The sequence below is a fragment of the Oncorhynchus mykiss genome, chromosome 24 (genome assembly GCF_057628025.1).
Source record: "Oncorhynchus mykiss isolate SJ-2025 chromosome 24, ASM5762802v1, whole genome shotgun sequence".
NCBI classification, from domain to species: Eukaryota; Metazoa; Chordata; class Actinopteri; order Salmoniformes; family Salmonidae; genus Oncorhynchus; species Oncorhynchus mykiss.
This window is the reverse complement of record NC_143045.1, coordinates 7,807,234-7,825,364: the sequence shown is the minus strand read 5'-3', so window position 1 is coordinate 7,825,364 and position 18,131 is coordinate 7,807,234. Positions and strand designations below refer to the sequence as shown.

At 41.7% G+C, this 18,131-nt stretch overlaps 2 protein-coding genes across 6 annotated transcripts; one reads left to right on the top strand and one right to left on the bottom strand.

Annotated features, from left to right (window-relative positions):
* Positions 1-1,417: 1,417 nt before the first annotated feature.
* On the bottom strand, positions 1,418-6,055 carry LOC110503612 (calpain small subunit 1). Of its 2 annotated transcripts, none has more exons than XM_021582035.3 (11): positions 5,514-6,055; positions 5,192-5,264; positions 5,006-5,042; positions 4,695-4,787; positions 3,175-3,232; positions 2,836-2,900; positions 2,667-2,735; positions 2,363-2,441; positions 2,070-2,186; positions 1,904-1,962; positions 1,418-1,766 (listed from the first exon to the last, which is right to left on the bottom strand). In XM_021582035.3, exons 2-11 carry the CDS (start codon positions 5,236-5,238, stop codon positions 1,740-1,742), a joined length of 651 nt encoding a protein of 216 aa, XP_021437710.1. In that variant the 5' UTR covers positions 5,239-5,264; positions 5,514-6,055; the 3' UTR covers positions 1,418-1,739. The 2 variants fall into 2 exon arrangements, with proteins under 2 accessions (XP_021437710.1, XP_021437711.1); XM_021582036.3 differs by having other exon boundaries at positions 5,006-5,062; positions 5,514-5,958.
* An 18-nt stretch (positions 6,056-6,073) lies between these two features.
* On the top strand, positions 6,074-17,633 carry tmem87a (transmembrane protein 87A). 4 transcript variants are annotated; one of them, XM_090218177.1, is made up of 21 exons: positions 6,074-6,275; positions 6,850-6,922; positions 7,239-7,330; positions 7,607-7,726; positions 8,273-8,329; positions 8,449-8,505; positions 8,679-8,765; positions 11,409-11,544; positions 11,644-11,705; positions 11,884-12,067; positions 12,425-12,524; positions 12,683-12,776; positions 13,509-13,579; positions 14,320-14,426; positions 14,564-14,622; positions 15,050-15,153; positions 15,565-15,638; positions 15,930-15,991; positions 16,116-16,168; positions 16,418-16,448; positions 16,779-17,633. In XM_090218177.1, the coding sequence occupies exons 1-21, from the start codon at positions 6,141-6,143 to the stop codon at positions 16,818-16,820; spliced, it is 1,800 nt and encodes a 599-aa protein (XP_090074303.1). In that variant the 5' UTR covers positions 6,074-6,140; the 3' UTR covers positions 16,821-17,633. The 4 variants fall into 4 exon arrangements, with proteins under 4 accessions (XP_090074303.1, XP_090074301.1, XP_090074302.1 ...); XM_090218175.1 differs by lacking the exon at positions 13,509-13,579 and adding an exon at positions 13,027-13,100; XM_090218176.1 differs by having other exon boundaries at positions 11,406-11,544.
* Positions 17,634-18,131: the final 498 nt, after the last annotated feature.

Genomic DNA, 18,131 nt, shown 5'->3' with positions numbered 1-18,131 from the left:
CTCTGATTTACCACCCCAAGATATTCCTGAACGTCTATTTGCGCCCCTACTGGATGGAAATTACAAATGTAATGGCTGTGCTCAATGCAATGGCACTTATAAACGTAGATCCTTCAAACACCCACAAACAGGGAAATCGATCCCAATTAAATGTGTTATTACGTGCTCCACTAAGGCAGTTATTTATCTTATAACTTGTCCTTGTGGTAAAAAATGATGTGGGTAAAACAAAGCGCGAATTAAAAGTACGTATCTCAGAGCATCGTAGCACCATTAGGTGTTAACTTTATTTACCCAGTTGCGGCCCACTTCTTGGAGGCAGGCCACTCGATTTCGTCTCTGCGTTATATTGGCAACGAACATGTCACCCTCCCTAGGAGAGGGTTGATAATTTATTGTTAAAACAAGAGGCTGCCTGGATCTTTAATTTAAAGACCCTTGCTCCCTTCGGTCTCAACGTAGACTTCGATCTGAAGCCATTCTTGTGATTATTGTGACTTTGCCATTGTAATTGTTTGTAAGCTTGTGTAGTCGAAAATGAATTTATGATCGTATGCTATCCATTTGTTTGTATGCTGTTCTTTGTATGCCATTTTAATATTTGATAATTAACCAATGATATTAGGCCACTCTTGGCCATGATTACAGACACCTGTGTCTTTTGACACTATATAAACGAGTCATCCCGCAGTGTTTGATTATACCCTGATGAAGACAGCTTGGCAGTCGAAACGTTGGTAATTAAATTTTTGCATCCGAGCTCCTAGAGTGTGCGCCTCTCTTTTATTTCCACATACACATGTTTAGCAGATGTTATTGCGAGTGTAGCGAAATGCTTGTGCTTCTAGTTCTGACAGTGCAGCAATATCTAACATGTAATCTAAAAATTCCACAGAAACTACCCAATACACACAAATTTAAGTAAAGGAATGGAATAAGAATATAAATATTTGGATATGCAATGATAGAGCGGCATAGGCAAGATGCAATAAAGTACAGTATATACAAATGAGATCAGTGGTGCAAGATATGTAAACATTAAAGTTACTAGTGATACATTTTATTAAAGTGACCAATGATTTCGAGTCTGTATGTAAGCTGCAGCCTCCGTGTTAGTGGTGGCTGTTTAACAGTCTGGCCTTGAGATAGAAGCTGTTTTTCCAGTCTCATCAGTCCCAGCTTTAATGCACCTGTACGGACCTCTCCTTCTGGATGGTAGCGGAGGGAACAGGCAGTGGCTCGGGTGGTTGTTGTCCTTGAGAACAATCAACTTTATTATTGACCTGGTTTTCAAAAGTCAGTCAAATAACCACAATACAACAAACAGATTAAAGTAATCTTCAAACATATGAGAGGTCAATTCTTTAAATGAGAAAAAGCAGAAAATGTAGAAATGGTAATGAGACAGCTGCAAGTATTGCGTAATATTGGCCCTTTATTGAGCACTAGAATGTATATATTACATAGCAATACAGAATGTTTAACTAACAAATGTGTTGCCTGACAAAAAGGAGAACTGAACTACCTTATTATATTTTTTTCATTTGGACTAATGGAGAGAAAGTAGATTTGTGCTTTCCCGGTGTTGCTGCAAATGCTGCCATCTAGTGATGAATTTAATTAACATTCATGACTGAACGACAAATGAATGTTTGCAAACAATAACAATGGTACTTTGAAATAAAAATCTTAAGGAGAGAGAGATGAAGGCAGTCTTTTTGTAGGATTTCCCTGATGCTTTATGAGTGCATGGTCAACTGAAGCCACTGCAGAGAAAGCAAAACACAAAAAGTGGTGTGGTTATTTAGGTTTCATTTCAGTGTCTATATCCATTCATTAATCAGAAAAATGGTCCCTAAAACACACGGTTTAATTGCCGAGGAAATAGTGAAAACTAATTTACCTCCTGGATGTTGACTTTGATCTTTCCATTATTATCTTTGTCCAGAGTCTTGAAGGCTCCTGAAAATACACAAAACACTATTACTGAAGGGTCATGAAAAGTAAATAGTCTGAAAACAAGAACATAATCGGACTGAGCAGGGGAGCGTTGAGGATCAGTCACTTACGACACATAGCGTCCAGTCTGACCAGGCACCCAATGAAGTTGTCAAAGTCCATGTTGCCCTGTTCGTCACTGTACCTGCGAACGATCAACTGGAAGAGCTGGTCGTTGAGAGGGAAACCTGAACACGGACATAACAGGAGAGAGAGAGACACCAATGAGACCAAACACATATGTAGGAAAAAAAAGCTAGCTTTCATCAGCATTTGTTGTCACTTATGACACTGTTATAAAGGCCTTATGATGACAACGAAATATGCAATTCCATGTTCCGGTTGTCATGATTTCTAAGCCCACATGCAGATTTGAAGGCAGCGGACAGCTCTCGTGAGGAGATGACCCCTGAGCAGTCTGCGTCATTTGATATGTAGATGCCCTGCAACAGAGGCGGAAGTAAGGTCACACCGAGAGGTCAAAGTTGGCAGCACCTTTTATTAAGAGTGTTTTAACATGACATAAAAACAACATTCTTACAGTAGTGGAGTAAGAGGACTATTGGAAGTTGTATGGGGTGTTATATGAACACCTTGCAAATACATGTAAATCAATTGTAGTTCAAGGTGCCGATTGTCAAAAATAGAACAAGAGAACTGAAACTCACCTGCCATTTCTTGATGTTGTTCCATAAAAACTTGAACTCGTGGAAACCTAGCTTCCCTGTGCTGTCACTCTGTGTGCTCAGGGTTAAGGTAAAAAAAAAAAATAATCAACTACTCTGATAGTGTAGTATAGTCCTCCATCTTAATACAAACACAGATGTGGAAGGATACGTCCATGACAGCCACCATGCCCCTGCATGACTCGATGCTAAAGCCGTCAGTCTTCAGGTCAGAACCTGAAATTAACACAGACAGACCACTGCTTCAATACAACAAAGTAAACCATTCCATGGAACCAGTCTTGTACAAGAGGAATCTAGATATGAGTAAAATGTGTGTGTGTGTGTGTGTGTGTGTGTGTGTACAGAGAGCACATAGATACAAAAAGGCATGCATATACATGCTGTCGAACAAAAGGTACATGCACACAGAGGTCTAAATACTATAAAGAATGCAATGACAAGTATACTGTAGACACACGCATGGTGTTTGTGTAAGAATAGGACTCACGTTTGCCAATGATCCTGTTGAGGATGTTCATCAGTTCAGTGGGGCTCACCTCCATGTCCTATAATACACAGAGAGATCCACAGGTAAATATGCCTCCATGTATTTGCGTCACAACTCAGCTCACAAAAGGACACTGAAACAAAATGTTTTTATGTAACCTTGATTGAACTAGGCAAGTCAGTTAAGAACAAATTCTTATTTACACTGACGGCCTAGGAACAGTGGGTTAACTGCCTTGTTCAGGGGCAGAAAGACAGATTTTTATCATTAAGTAATAAATGATAAGTCATTTCCACAGGTGTTTTATGGGTACAATCATGGACCAAATACATAGTTCTCTGTATTTGTGTGTTTACGTGACATATCAGAACAACCAAAGTGATGGTAACAACTTCAAAACTTTGGCAGATACATTTGCAGCAGGTACAGCATGTCTTTAGGTTTCATTCCATATGCAGCTTGTGTTCCCTCCCCTTATGATTAAGGCCTCAATGAGGTCGGCTAGTCATCAATTTAAAAAGTCAAACCAGCTGACCGTACCAGTAGAACATGTATCCACCACTATCTATGATTCTCACAATCTACACCCCACCCACACAAAACTAACCAGACAGGAGAGCCGCCATGTCAGACAATGGTAGGAGGCACATAGAGGAGGTACCAGTCCCACTTCCTGTTTGTGGAATAAACCAGGGTTGGGTTGTCATCAAAACTCCACCACTGCCTGATCCAACAGCAGTGAATCATTGTGAGTATAGCTGTAGAGAAGGGGATTGTCTGTGGAGCCCTGGGCTTAAATCACCATAACCAATGGGGTGGAATCAATGATTTAAGCCAACTGGAGCTCTTTACTGTACTCTTCCAAAAGGCTTCTATTGGTTGGCAGCAGTGCAATGACAGAGAGCACATTTGAAGCCTCAAATTCACCATGTCTGAATAGATGGATGAATCACATTCTGAAGACCGGCTCCAGATGAAGCAGGGTGAACGGGTGTAGGGAAGGGTTTGGAATGCAAACAAGAGTTAACTGGGATACAGGGTTTCACTGATTGTGCCAGTGTACCATCAGCCAATAAATGAAATGACCATCCATGCCATGGATATTTGGCTGCGCCTACTTCAAAAGACAATACACCACACACACAATATGGTAACTTAATTTCCACTGGTTGTTGTTCTGCACTCCATTACACTAAACCACTAACAGTGGGTTAATGGACATTATTTTAACAACTGTGTGTTGTCCTTGTGGATATCCACATAATGAAAACTGCCTCTTTAAAACATTCAACAAGTTGCCCAATTATATAAATGACACACGTATAGCACTGTATTTGATGGCCAAAAGCCTAAGATGAATATCTCTCAATGACTCATAGTTAGAATCAAGCATGAGAGGCATTGTTGACTTGACTTATCTGGGCTCGTCTCTGAACAGGATAGGAAAGGTCAGTAGGTTCAGAGGTGAATAGATATGAGAGTAGTAGGAGGGAGTATGTTGAAAAACAATAAGTACTTACATCCCCAGCGAGTTGCTGGAACACCTTGCGAAACTGTCTCTCCTCGTCATTCTCATTCTGCTCCACGTAGGCCAGAGGTCTGCGTGGTGGGGGCTAGGACACAAACACAGAACGGGTTCTGTTAGCACGAACACACATCCCTCTTCACTGCAGTCTGGCATGCAAGCCCCCACACACACACACACACACACACACACACAGAGCTGTGGCTAATTTGTTCAAAAGAGTAGTTTTACTTCTAAAATGTTCATAAGACTATGATGTTCTGAACTTGTGATGAAAGAAAATAGGCGCTAAAAGGTTTTACTCACAGGATCTGATGGCACAAATTGACTGGGGTCGATGTTGCTGTTGGAGAATACAAGGACCTATTTCTATTTAATGAAAACTGTGTGCAAAGTCATGAATGAAGTCAGTATGCTGACTGTATGTATGTGTGTGTGTGTGTGTGTGTCAAAAGGAGTTTTGTTAGTGCAAACAGAACCTGTAGTGCCTACCTCACAACATCCAGGATGCCACCAATGAGTTTTTTAGCCAGAAACATCTTGATGAGGGACAGCAGGGGGAAATCTACAAAAGTCAAGAGAGAAAAAAAATCATCAAACATCTGATCGATTAAACAAAAAAAGCGACAACAGAGAAAGCAAGCTATAATACGGTATGCTATTGGTTTTGGTGCTCCCTCTGAAAACTTTTCTCACTGGCCTGTATTGGCAAGCAGCACAAACAGACAAAACACAGACAAAACAAACCAACATGAAACAGTCAGATAAACGTATGAAGGAAATTAGATTGCCTTAATTTGAGAAGAATACTTACAGGGATCAAATGCTTCGCTGAAGTCGGCAGAGACTGACGTGATGGCACTCCTATTGGGTACAAAAAAAACCTGTTTTGCAAGGAGTTATTTTCAATGCATCAGAACTCCACACCCCTGCCCAGTAGAGAAGTGCGCACCATAGGGAGAGACAGGTCGGGAATGGCTCTGGGTCCTATAACCCGTAGCGCGATGTCAAGAATGACTGTCATTTCCCTATTGATGACATTACGGATGAGACTTATTCTGAACATTTTAAGGACACTTTTATTATGTTTGATTCACATAGATGTAACACAATGATGAAATGAGGGTACATCGGCCTAATGTTCAGTGCATTAACTGATGCTGTTTTACACACATCTTTCATGTAGGATTTCATGCCATATTAAATTTTAGCTAGAATGGATTTTTTCCATTCGATACATAGACCGATTTGAATAACCTACAAATTGCATACAATGAAGATGTCTGAAACGAGGGGAAACGTTTTGGGAAAAAATAAGCTACACTGTGTTCTCCCGTTTGGTGTCCACGGAAGACCGCCTACATGGTTATGTCAGACCAAGGACCGATGCAGGAAGGAGGAAGCAGGGGCGAAATTGTCGTGTGGCTGCTTCCTGGTACAAATGGCGAGCGCCATGAAAACAGGGTTATTGACATGGGACTTGACAAAAGTGCTATTCTTATTCATTTGTATCCACTTTACACGCCCGTTAAATGCAGTGTCAGAGCCGGGTAAATGGACCTTGACCGCCAACAGTGTAAGTTGTCTTGTGCGTATCATGCTATCAAAGCATTACCGGTAGCCTAGATACCTTATGATATCTTGTTAAGAACATTGTTTAGTTCAGCCAGATGAAACTATTTCAACAGTTGATATACTGTCGCAATCTTCGGAAGGCATTGAGACGACGCTTGCCTCAGTTTTACGGTTTATGCACGGTTCTGGCGATTACAACAATATAACATTGTAACCGCTTCCACTGTATTATAAACAATGTAACACTGTATCGTTCTCACTTGATTAGGCCGGCCAAATTATCCGTATTATTTTACCTTATCGGTGTTAGTCAATATGATGTTGTTTAGAACTAGTCAATACAAGTATTAATAAGTGATCTGATCCATTGATTCATAGACTACCTGCCCCTGGGCAAATATGACATATTGGCTCACCATCACGCCTACCTACATATCTTAATAAACTATTCAGCTATTTTGTTCAGATCATTTAAAACCCAACAGCTGTTTTAATCAGAATATTGACTATCTAAATGTTGTCAAAATCTATTGCAGTACTCAGATGTTTGACATTTTGTCACGCTTGTGTTACAGGAAACTACAAAGAAGCAGAGCTTTTTCCTCTTCACCAAGACTATGTTTAACAATACTAGCATTCAGCTGAAATGTAAGTAGGCTATAACCTCTTATGTTCTGCAAGTTAGGAAAAAAAACTCTGAAATTTACTGAACCTTTTAGAATATCATATTGCAGGAACATGATTGCCCTTCCTCTGACTAGTATTGTAGGATGGTATTCTGTCAATACAGGATATTTGTATGATAGCATTACTGAATACAATATGCTACTTTATTGTGTATACAGTAAGAGCGTGGGAAAACCTGTTGGAGGAGGAAGTAGTAGTGGGAGGAAGTAGTGCCCTCAGACAGGAACAGATCTGGAGAGAGCTCCAAGTTGTTTTCATAACATGTCTACTGTTCCAGGGTTGACGGAACACTGTGACCCTCCGGTTAAACTCAACCTCTCCTGGTACCTAAGGAGCTCCCGCTGCTTCGACGAGGTGTTCAGTCTCGACGTGAGTTCTTCTCTCGTTTGGAAACTAACTGCACTCTGAATGGGCTCGTTCACGCTGGACTAAATGTACCTGTTGTATTCCATAAACTCTCCAGCTTTTCCTTTTTTCAGCTAGTTTGATGTTCTCAATTTAACAACCGGCAATAGTGTCTTGATGGGGTGGGGGTGGCGCGGTGTCATTAGCTTTTTTATGATTTGTTTTATGACTGCATAGACAGTGTGGTTTGTGCAAATACTTATTAACTTATTAAGTTTATCATACCTGTTTGATTTGCAGCCTCTGAAGGCAGGGAGCTACTTCAGGACGACAGATGTGAAACAGGAAGGAGGAAGTGGGTTCTATGTGTTCCACCAGTACCCTGTCATTGAGTGCAAACAGACCATGACCCACATTGAGGTACAGTATGTGGCAATGGAGGGTCTCATAAGAAAACATGGTGGCACTTTATTTTATTGTACCTTACAGAAATATCCCGGCATTTACATGGTAACATTTTATTTACACAGTCAAGCCAGACTCTACAGCAATGCCACATATTGCAATATTCAGAGCTACATGTCTGGTTTTGTGAGATTAATAACACATTCATGACCTATGCATTACTTCTTTGTTTCTAAATAACAGCACTTTGCTAGTAACTAACTTCCTATTAAATGGCAGGTAGAACCAATCAGTTCAGGGAAATAAAGTGCTGGAAAAAGCATACTGCAAATACCACAACCTCATTATGTGTTCCACCTCACTCTTTCACATTGTCTTCCTGAGTTTGTTTGTTCACTAAAGTGTGACCTGAATATAGCAGCTTGTAACTGATCATTAGGAAGTGTAATTCTGAGTAAGTATGTTCGTATACAATGCAGCTCATGGCGAGGCTATATTATGGAGGTGTTCATGGCGTATCATTGTCTAATGGTTGCTACTCTGCTTTGTTTTCTGTAACAGCTCTCTCTCAACAAATTTGAGGAGCCGACTAGGCTTACTGAGCCAGTTCATGAACAGGTCAGTGGGCTAAAGCAAGACAGGTTTTGCATACAAATAGAGCATGCAGGTGCATATAGTAACACAGTAATTCACCAAGGTGTTATTTGAATGACTGTCTCTGTATCCCCCTGTTTTAGCCTGTCACTGACAAGGACCAAGCGATAAGGAAAAGGAGCAATGAGGATCCAAAGGAGGTAAATTCACAATTCAAACACAATCTGATATCATAGTCAAATATATACAAAATGTTTGAAAATGTACTGTAGATGCATTTGAATAAGGCAAGTGGGTGCTGTGATTTCTCAGCCTAGCAAAAGGCCTCTATGTCGGGGAAATCAGGTGAACCACTATATTTGATTTATTTTAGGCACTTGCTGAGAAAAATGCCCCAGTCAAAGCAGAGACAACTGTGGCCACAGGGAAAGCCCCAGCCCCCGCTGCAAAGAAAGAAGTGGTGAGTGTTTCCATGCCAGAATGAAGATATGTATGGCTTACATACCTGTTGGCTAAACAAACAGCGTGCCTGGATATTGATATACTAACACACTTTCTTTCATTGTCTTTCTTCATTTCTTGTACCACTAGGAAAACATTTGTTCAGCTAGCTATTTCCTAATGTTCTTTGACTGATCTGCCTGTTTCTCCAAGACATGGAGATCCTATAATGTAACTCTATGCTCCTAAACTCCCCAGCACCACTTTCAGGGATGCAAACTAGTCACCTTTCGGCGAAATTCGCAGTTTTAAATCCAAAATACAGTGGGGCAAAAAAGTATTTAGTCAGCCACCAATTGTGCAAGTTCTCCCACTTAAAAACATGAGAGAGGCCTGTAATTTTCATCATAGGTACACTTCAACTATGACAGACAAAATGAGAAAAAAAATCCAGAAAATCACATTGTAGGATTGTTAATGCATTTATTTGCTAATTATCATCCTTTAAAAACAAGAAATGGACAGTGACGGGGTACGGGGATACCTAGTCATTTTTTTTTTGTTGTCATTATTGCATGCGATCATCATTCTCAAAGCCGCTGTTTACTTCTAAGATCACTTTAGCACCGCCCCAAAAACCCGATTCAAATTCGACACAAACCTTCAAATAGGTATGTAATGACACATTATATAAACTCTTTATAGTATTTTATTTACATTTTAGAGGTGATAAGTTGAACAGATCGAGTGGAAAAAAAGCTATTTTCCCACACAACATCTCTCCTCACTATCACGCATTAGTTTCGCTTCCCCACCCGCCATTTTTTAAAAGAGCCGACGGGCTCATTGCCTGCTTGAATTAAGCAGAAACGGGCAGCGTTTATGTCATGTAATTGATTATGTTGGAAAGGGGACAAATTTGGCTTTACAATGGTATTGACATTACAGTTGATCTGGAAGTATTACGTTTTTGGGGCGCTAAAATAAGGGCAATTGTACGGACCAAGGCGATGTACGAGTTTACGTTATCTGTTGCTTTTATACATGTCTTACTACTCAAAAGTCGTCTTAATTCTCACTCAAAAAACTCCCATGGTTTATTTTTCAAATGGGCATGTTTGGTTTTTAAATGTCTGCGCAAGAGTGAAAGTTGTACGATTGTACTTTTGCACATATAACACACTGCGGCTGATGAAAGGCACTACTCACAATATAAGTGAACCCCAAAACAATGTAGTTCTCATATTTGCACCTCTTCGATGGTCCAACATCCCTGTCTGTTGTTCAGTGCTTTCCCGGGTAAGGGGGCAGTAGCTCTTCAGCTGCATCCGGTTTACAACTGTCAGTGTCCATGCTAACTGGTCTAACAATGTAGAATTACTGATGCTAGCATTGGATGTGCTCGTGGAAGCAGAGCAACTTGTGTCGTCGACAGGTGCAGGTGTAGTACTGCTGGTAGTAGCAGTACTCCTGGTAGTAGCAGTACCAGTAGAGCTGGTACGTGTCTCTTACTTTTTTAACCATTTATCAATTTTCGAGCAAACGGAATGAGCAGCAGCAACATATGGACCATTAGTGGAATTCCCGCAAGAGAGTAACGTTATTAGCATTGTTAAGTATCTCGCTAGCTGGATCGAATTTTCCGTTAGCCAGCCACATTAGCCAACTTATCTGATCAAAATTGAGTTTATGGTGTGAAAATGTGCTTGCTAATAAAGTCAGACAACTAACGTTAGCTAGCTAACATTACAACATCAGATGAGCTAACATTAGTAACCTAACCAATTCGCTGTAGTATTAACTGGTATACGACTCCTTGCCGCTCCTCAAGTTTTAACGCGTTAGTTGCTTACTGGACCCTGGCACTCTGTGTGAAATGTTGACTAGTTAACTAGATAACGAACTAACCACTATCTATTAACTAATGTTTTCCCTCTACAGAATATGGATAATTTTCAGAATGAGAGAATTAGGTGACAATGAGGCGTCGCTTGGTAGACAAGTGGATTCAGGGATCAAGTGTAGCTGGAGCTGGGCCTGGCTTAAGCTGGATGCCACTGTTGATGTGGAAGGAACACCACACACTTTCCCTCTTTCTCACTTTTACTGGCACATTGTAGAACAGATGTCCACAGGCAGAAAGTGTACAATGTAATAATATACAGTGTAGCCCAAATATATTGTTTTTGTTGTGTTGAACATGACAGTAATGTGTGTGTGTGTGTGAGGGGGGATTATACTTTTTTTGTACTCAGTAAATGTTACTTTTGCACACATGTAGCCTTGTGCACGATGTCTATAGTGGCCACTATGATAGAGCAAAAATAGAATGCCTGTTTGTTTCATTCTATTTCTACTTTAAGATATTTTTTTCCCCAAGTGCAATATTTATGTGTGTGGTCACAAGCGTTCTATTATAAAGGCTGTCATGGCTAACTGTAATATTAGTGTATTGTTTGCAGTAAAGTTTAGGCAGCAGATAACATTGGATTGCTTTCTTTACATTTTTTAGCTGTGAGTTGGGTTCACATTAACCACTTTTTTTTATTTTACACACAGAGACTGATCATGTTAAAACCAGCATTTCCCCCCCGAGCAGGGATTATTTTTTTGCATGTTTCAGTGCAACAAAAAAAAAGTCACGTTTTTGGGCCCTCAGCAGTTTGCATCCCAGCACTTTGATGCAGTGGCCCAGACCTGGGATGATGGCCCTTACATGTTCATCGTCCACATCCAAGAGATCAAGAAGAGCAGCGCTGCCACTGACTCTGTCCCAACACAGAACTGCAACATCCAACGTAAGGATCTCCACCACTCACATGAATCCTGAGTCCAATACATTAAAACTACATTAGCTAATAGGCTAATATCCCTGTTATGTTCTTCACCCCCTGCAGTGCAAGTCAGTATGAAAGGACCCCATGACTACATCTCAGCTTCGGAATGGCCTCTAATGATCGTAAGTCAATTCTGCCATGATAAGTTGTCTACATGGAAAACACTCTACATTACATCTTCATTACATGTAGTATGATACATACACATAGCATCTAAGCTGTGTGCCTGTAGGACATAGCTTATCAGACAATACAGACTCTCTAGTTCCTTGCCAGCTCAACTAACTGTCCCTTTTGCAGTTCTACATGGTGATGTGTGTCATCTATGTGTTGCTGGGCCTTCTGTGGTTGGGCCTGTCAGCCTGCTACTGGAGAGAGCTGCTCAGGATTCAGTTCTGGATCGGCGGGGTCATCTTCCTGGGCATGCTGGAGAAGGCCGTGTACTACGCCGAGTTCCAGAGCATCCGCTACGACGGCCTCTCAGGTCAGGAGGCGGAGACACACACCCGTACAGAAAAACCCACATGATTTCACATGTGGAAAAAAGTGTTTTTGGAACACTTCACACGTGATCATGTGAAATTAATGTGTTTTTTCTGTACGGGCAGGGGGGGGGGGGGAAACATATTTGTCTGTACTGGGCATTTTTAGGGAGTTTACGTGTGGTTTAAGTGCACATTTTTCATGGACACACCTAAGCACACATCTATGCTTTTCTAGCTAAATCCTCCTGGTGGGCATGGTTGGAATTGGGTAAGACGCAGTAGATCCTAGTGCGGTGCTAAAAGTGCTGTTGTACTCTGTTAATAAGCATTATTTGTGTTCTGTGTCTTCCCAACAGTCCAGGGGGCAGTAGTGTTTGCGGAGGTCCTATCAGCAGTGAAGAGGACCCTGGCCCGTGTGCTCGTCATCATCGCCAGTCTTGGTTATGGAATTGTCAAGTGAGTCTGTCCCTTCATAACAGGTCAAGAGGACAATGGAGAGTGTTAAACTCTATTGCCAATTCTCTCCCTCTCTCTCTTTCTCTCTCGCTGTCTATGTCTGTCTCTCTCTCTCTGCCTGCCTGCCTGTCTCTCTCTCTCTCTTTCTCTCTCCCTAGGCCAAGGCTTGGTGCATTGTTACACAGGGTGGTTGGGGTGGGACTGCTCTACCTTATATTCTCTGTTGTCGAGGGAATCCTGAGGGTCAATTCGGTAAGTCTGGTCTCTCTCCTTTCTGATCAACATGCTATCTCCAGTATTCCCCCAAAATATATAGTCCACCTGCCCTATCTGTAACTAGACTCTTCAACCACGTTGGTAAGTTTTCGATATGGAGCTAAACCAAACAATGCCATGATGCCCTTTGTTGAATATCTTCATCTTTGGTCAAAGGATGCCAGGAATCTTGTGTGTGTAGTAGTACCGTCATTCCACTGTCAGTGTTTGCCTGTCTTTCTCACAGGGTCAAGGGGGTAGTAGCAGACTACTGTGTGACATTGTTCTGGCGTTCACTGACTCGTGTGTTGTGTGGTGGATATCCTTTTGGAGTGGTCAGCCATTACCGGAGGCCGTCAGTCTTGCCTGTCTGCCAGTCAGCTAGTTAGTCTAGTAGTCACTGTATGTAGTTAGTCTGTCAGTATTAAGAGCTCTTTTTTTCAGACTCTTTTTTTTGTTGTTGTTTCTCTCTCTCTCTGGGCATGCTTGTATTGAGTTGTGTTTCTAAAGCTTACTCTGATATCCTCCTCCATTTTACCAGTGTCTCTCATAATTGATCAAACCAGTTTTATTCCAACCCTCTTCGAGCGGCAGTTTGGTTCTACACCTTTTGGTGTTTATCTATCTGCATGGCTGCCTGAAGAGTATGTGACGGTGATCCCTCCCTCTGCCACTCCCTCCTTTTCTGCTGCCCCGCTGTGTTTCCGTTCCTCTCCCTGTCCCTTTTAGGCTGAAGATGATCTGGTGCTGCTGGCTGCTATTCCTTTGGCTGTGCTCGACACTACCCTCTGCTGGTGGATATCCTGTACTGTACCCCTCTGCACAACTCTCTCCATCCCCCTCTGCCTTCCTCTCCCAGCACTCTCACTTCTTGTAATCCCTATCCCTGTGCGCGCCAGTGCCTTGGTGGTAGTTGATGTTAACCCTTCTCCTTCTATTTTCACCTCACCTGCCTTTGTATCAAAGAAGGGAATAACCCAGAAGGGAATATTTCCACAAAATATGCTCCGCCTCACAAAGATTAATTTAGACATCAGAGGGAGCCATAGTCGCATGGATTAATTACATTTTTAATTACAGGGCCACTTATATCAAGGCTATCAATAACTTCATCATTTTATTCTCACCGACGATCATTTTCTCCTGCAGTTTGACAGAACAGTATTTTAGTGGATTCAGTTAGTTAACCAGAAAACCAGTTAGTATAGCGATGACTAAGACCATACCAGGTTTTCCAGCCGTGCTTAACCTGGCTATAGAGGGCAGAGGGGAGCTCAACTCCTGAGTAATGAGATAATGGCTGACTACCCTCAGACACTTACACCCTTACAACCTGATTAGCTTGGGGTTACGTTAGGGTATATCAGCTCAGTTGACAAGGTAGGCAAACTCTTCTGTGTTGGTTATGTTGACAGTCAATGGAAGAAGACTGGTATTATTGGGTAAACTGTTTCTGTTGAGAATTGTATTTCAAAGGTGGGCTGTTTGTTAGTGGGGTGTGTCCTGGGGTTATGTTGGAGTCCTTGACAGCCAATCACATCTTTATCAGCCTGGCTCAGACCATGAAGCTCCTTCGCCTCCGAAGAAACGTGGTCAAGCTCTCCTTGTATCGCCACTTTACCAACACCCTCATATTCGCCGTTATTGGTAAGGAGCTGTCTGCGGATGTGCTACTGCAACCACTTAACAGAGACATTTCATGCATCATGTACTATACACCCTGGTGTGCCCATGATTACAAACATTCACTAATATATTTGGCCTGTCACTGTTTTACTCCGCAGCCTCGGTAATTTTCATTATCTGGACGACAAAGACCTTCAAGTTTTCAAAGTGCCAGTCGGTGAGTCATGTTTGTTTACCACATTACTTAATAAGCCACGGGTGTCTGACATAAGGCCCGCATCCAGCCCATGTGTGGCTTCAGTAAAAATAGTAATCAAACTAAATATACTTTAAAATGTCTAAAACCAAAATCGAAACTGGGTAGAAAGGATAATGGATCTACTTTGTCCAGCTCGCTAACAATCACTGAAATGAAAGCTAGACATGATATTTTTTCTTGCACATTTTGATGGCGAGGAAATGTAACCAATTTTCTGTGCCCCGTTGGTAGACCAAATCCTGCCCCTTTAGCGAGTTGATGGCAAATCCGAGAGGCTAGCGTACATACACACAGTTGACCTCTAGTGAACTGGTATTTGGCATTCGGAAGATCGTCTTTCTCTTCCTATCTCTCTCTTATTCACTCTCTCTGCTTATCTCTCTAGGACTGGAAGGAGCTGTGGATAGAAGATGCCTTCTGGCGGTTCCTCTTCTCCACCATCCTTCTGGTCATCATGTTCCTGTGGAGGCCTTCGGCCAACAACCAGAGGTTAGAGGTCACAGCTAAACAGTTCAACAAATCAACACACGGCCAAAACCCTCTCAACCCTGTCACAAACCAAAGTCGTGTTTGATTTCGAATCTAGGGATTGAGGCACTGGCTAGAATCCTTCAGTGTGTTAGGTTAGGTTCAATTCAGGACATGAAATTGCAATCGAATGGAGAAATCCGATGTCCAAATCATCTCAAATGAATTGAGATGGAGTTGAGCCCAAGTGGACCATGTTGTCGAACGTTGCCAATAGGAATCCCATGAATAGAGCCGACGTGATTCCTTCTTCTGTATGTCAGAGAAGAATGTTTGTTCTGCATAAAAAATATGCTATCTGAACGTTCCAACAACGTTGTGTCCTGTTGAACATGCCCCTGATCTGTGATGTCATGTCCTGTTCCCCTTTAGATATGCCTTCAGCCCCCTAGTGGACGATGAGAGTGACGACGAGGAAAAGGAACAGCTGATGAATGATACATTTGGTAAGGGTAACTGCTGTATTAGGCTGTTTTGGTATTTCACCCACCGGAACACAAGTTGATACTGCGTATGGTTAATTGGAGGAGGAAATACAGTATCATACTCTATGGCTTGATACTTAGCTAGAGCTATTTGGCCTAGTTGTGACACTTCCATAGTGTGTTGATAATCTATGGGATGAATGAATGTACCTTGGTTCTCTCTCCCAGCAGCCATTTTTGGATAGAACGCAATTTGACTCGGCCAACCGTAATCTGTGATTCTGATCCTGTCCTAATTTTGTGTACTTCCAGAGGGGGTGAAGATGAGGGGTCTGAAGTCCGAGGCAAATGGAACAGCCAAGCCCAACAAAGTGGTAAGGGCCTTCTCCGTACCACAGGGTACCACCCATGCTAAGAATATAGGATATAAATGACATTTTACGGCTCAGAGAAAGTTGCCTCGGTGATAGGAAATGCTTCTCCCCCCTCCCTCCCCAGGATGAAGATCTGAAATGGGTCGAAGAGAATATCCCCTCTTCAATGTCAGATGTGTAAGTGCAAGCAAATTGAAGTTGCAGAAATGTTAGTAACATTAACCATTATTGACAGTGATATTATAATCATTTTGACGAGAAATGTATTACATGGTGGTTATTACATGGTAAGAACATTGAAACTCTCAAGCTATGAAATCAGTTTACATTCTATGACGATGTGTGAAACAAGCACAGAAAGCATAGTTGATTTTCTGATGAGAAGACGTTGTAAATGAATCGAACATGTTTTCCTTTCTGTTCCAGTGCACTCCCACCTCTGCTGGACTCTGATGAGGTAAGACAATGTGTTATTCCTGGCGTGAACTGCAGGGGGTGCCAGCTCCATGCTTATTAAAGAGCAGAAGCTGGTCATGTTCACATCAGCCTGTTTATACCTCCACCCTGTTTTCTTTCTGGCTTGAACAATGAGAGGTTGCAGAAAGGGTGGTGTTTTGGTGGAGCTTTTTCTGTCTTGCTTTTTCTTCACCCCCACGTCAAATAAAGCTAGTAGGAGTGTCGATGGAAGGGATATTTTCCGATGATGATTATTTCATATTTTAGAGAAGATAACACTCATGTCCCTTTTTGGAAAGTCATTCCAACTATGCCGTTGTTTCCCCCACAGGAGACCATAACAACCAAATTTGAGATGTCCAAAATGGAATAGACGCAAGGGAGACGATGCGTACTGCAGACAAGAGACAGTGCAGCACGTTGGACAACCTTACGTCTGTGTATGAAGGATATTGTTATCCCTTCCTTATGAGCTTTGTAAGCAGCGGTTGTAAATACGATGGGATAAACTATGACGTAATGAGCAGACTACTTTTCTTTCTCTTTTTTTTGTATGCCTTTTTATTTATATTTTCATGGATATGTTTGTTTTTTTTTTCATTCGAGATGATTTACTACAAATGGTATCTTGCCTTTCACTGTTTACGTAGCTGAAGTGCAGAATGTGATTTAAATGTGATTTCCGCAATGTTCTTTCTCCAATATGCAGCACAATCATACACACTCCCTTACAACACTCCCCACACACACTCATTCTTTTGATCTCTCTGTCTGTCTGTCTCTCTCTCTTTCACTGTTACACACACACACTGCACTACAGTCCCCGGTTCACCCTTTTTCTTTCGTTCTTCTACAAAAAAATGGCCATTAGTGACATCTCACTGTTCTGTTTCCTCATACAGCAGCCTTTTAGAGTGACCGTTATCTAAGCGGGTGTAATTCTCCAGACATAGTCAACACACAGTGGACTTGCCTGAGGGCAGAGCAGCGTCACTGCAGGACTGTTTTATTGTGTCTGTTCCCACGGATAACAACCAACTATCTGGTCAGCACATCCAATAATGATGGTGTTTTTCTTACAGCTGCCACTTTGTATTAGTTGTTATATTGCCAAAAATACCTTTTAAGTCATATTGTGAGCCTTTGTTTGTTAATAAATGAACCGCTAACACGCATACGAAAACAACAATATCACCTTTATTTGTCCTGATTGATTGATTTGCCATTTGTCAGAACAGGAATGTAATGACGATGTAATGATCCATGTCATAAACACCTTTTTAGGTGAATGAGGTCTACATTCCTTGGATGGCTGTGGCTTGTGGGTAACATCCCATGTCAATGATGCCACCCTGTATTTGTCTGTCACTGCAGGTTACCATTTTATGCACATTCCGTGTGTTTAGCTAGCCAATAACGTCACATAATATGTAGCTATTATCTTGGATTAATGTCTGTTTTATAATATGCTCTTGTCTCTCATCTCTCTAATAACTTAATCCCAGAGATTTAGTTTTTTACAGACAACAGTATGGTGGTGATTTCATGGATAGTTCTGCATTGAGCGCATTTACAGAACGGTAACAGAGATGTCCCTCAACTGCCAGGGCAGTGACAGACTATAGCAGACATGACTTTCTGAAACAAGTCATTTACTCGTGAGTGAGCACATCACTTGACGCTA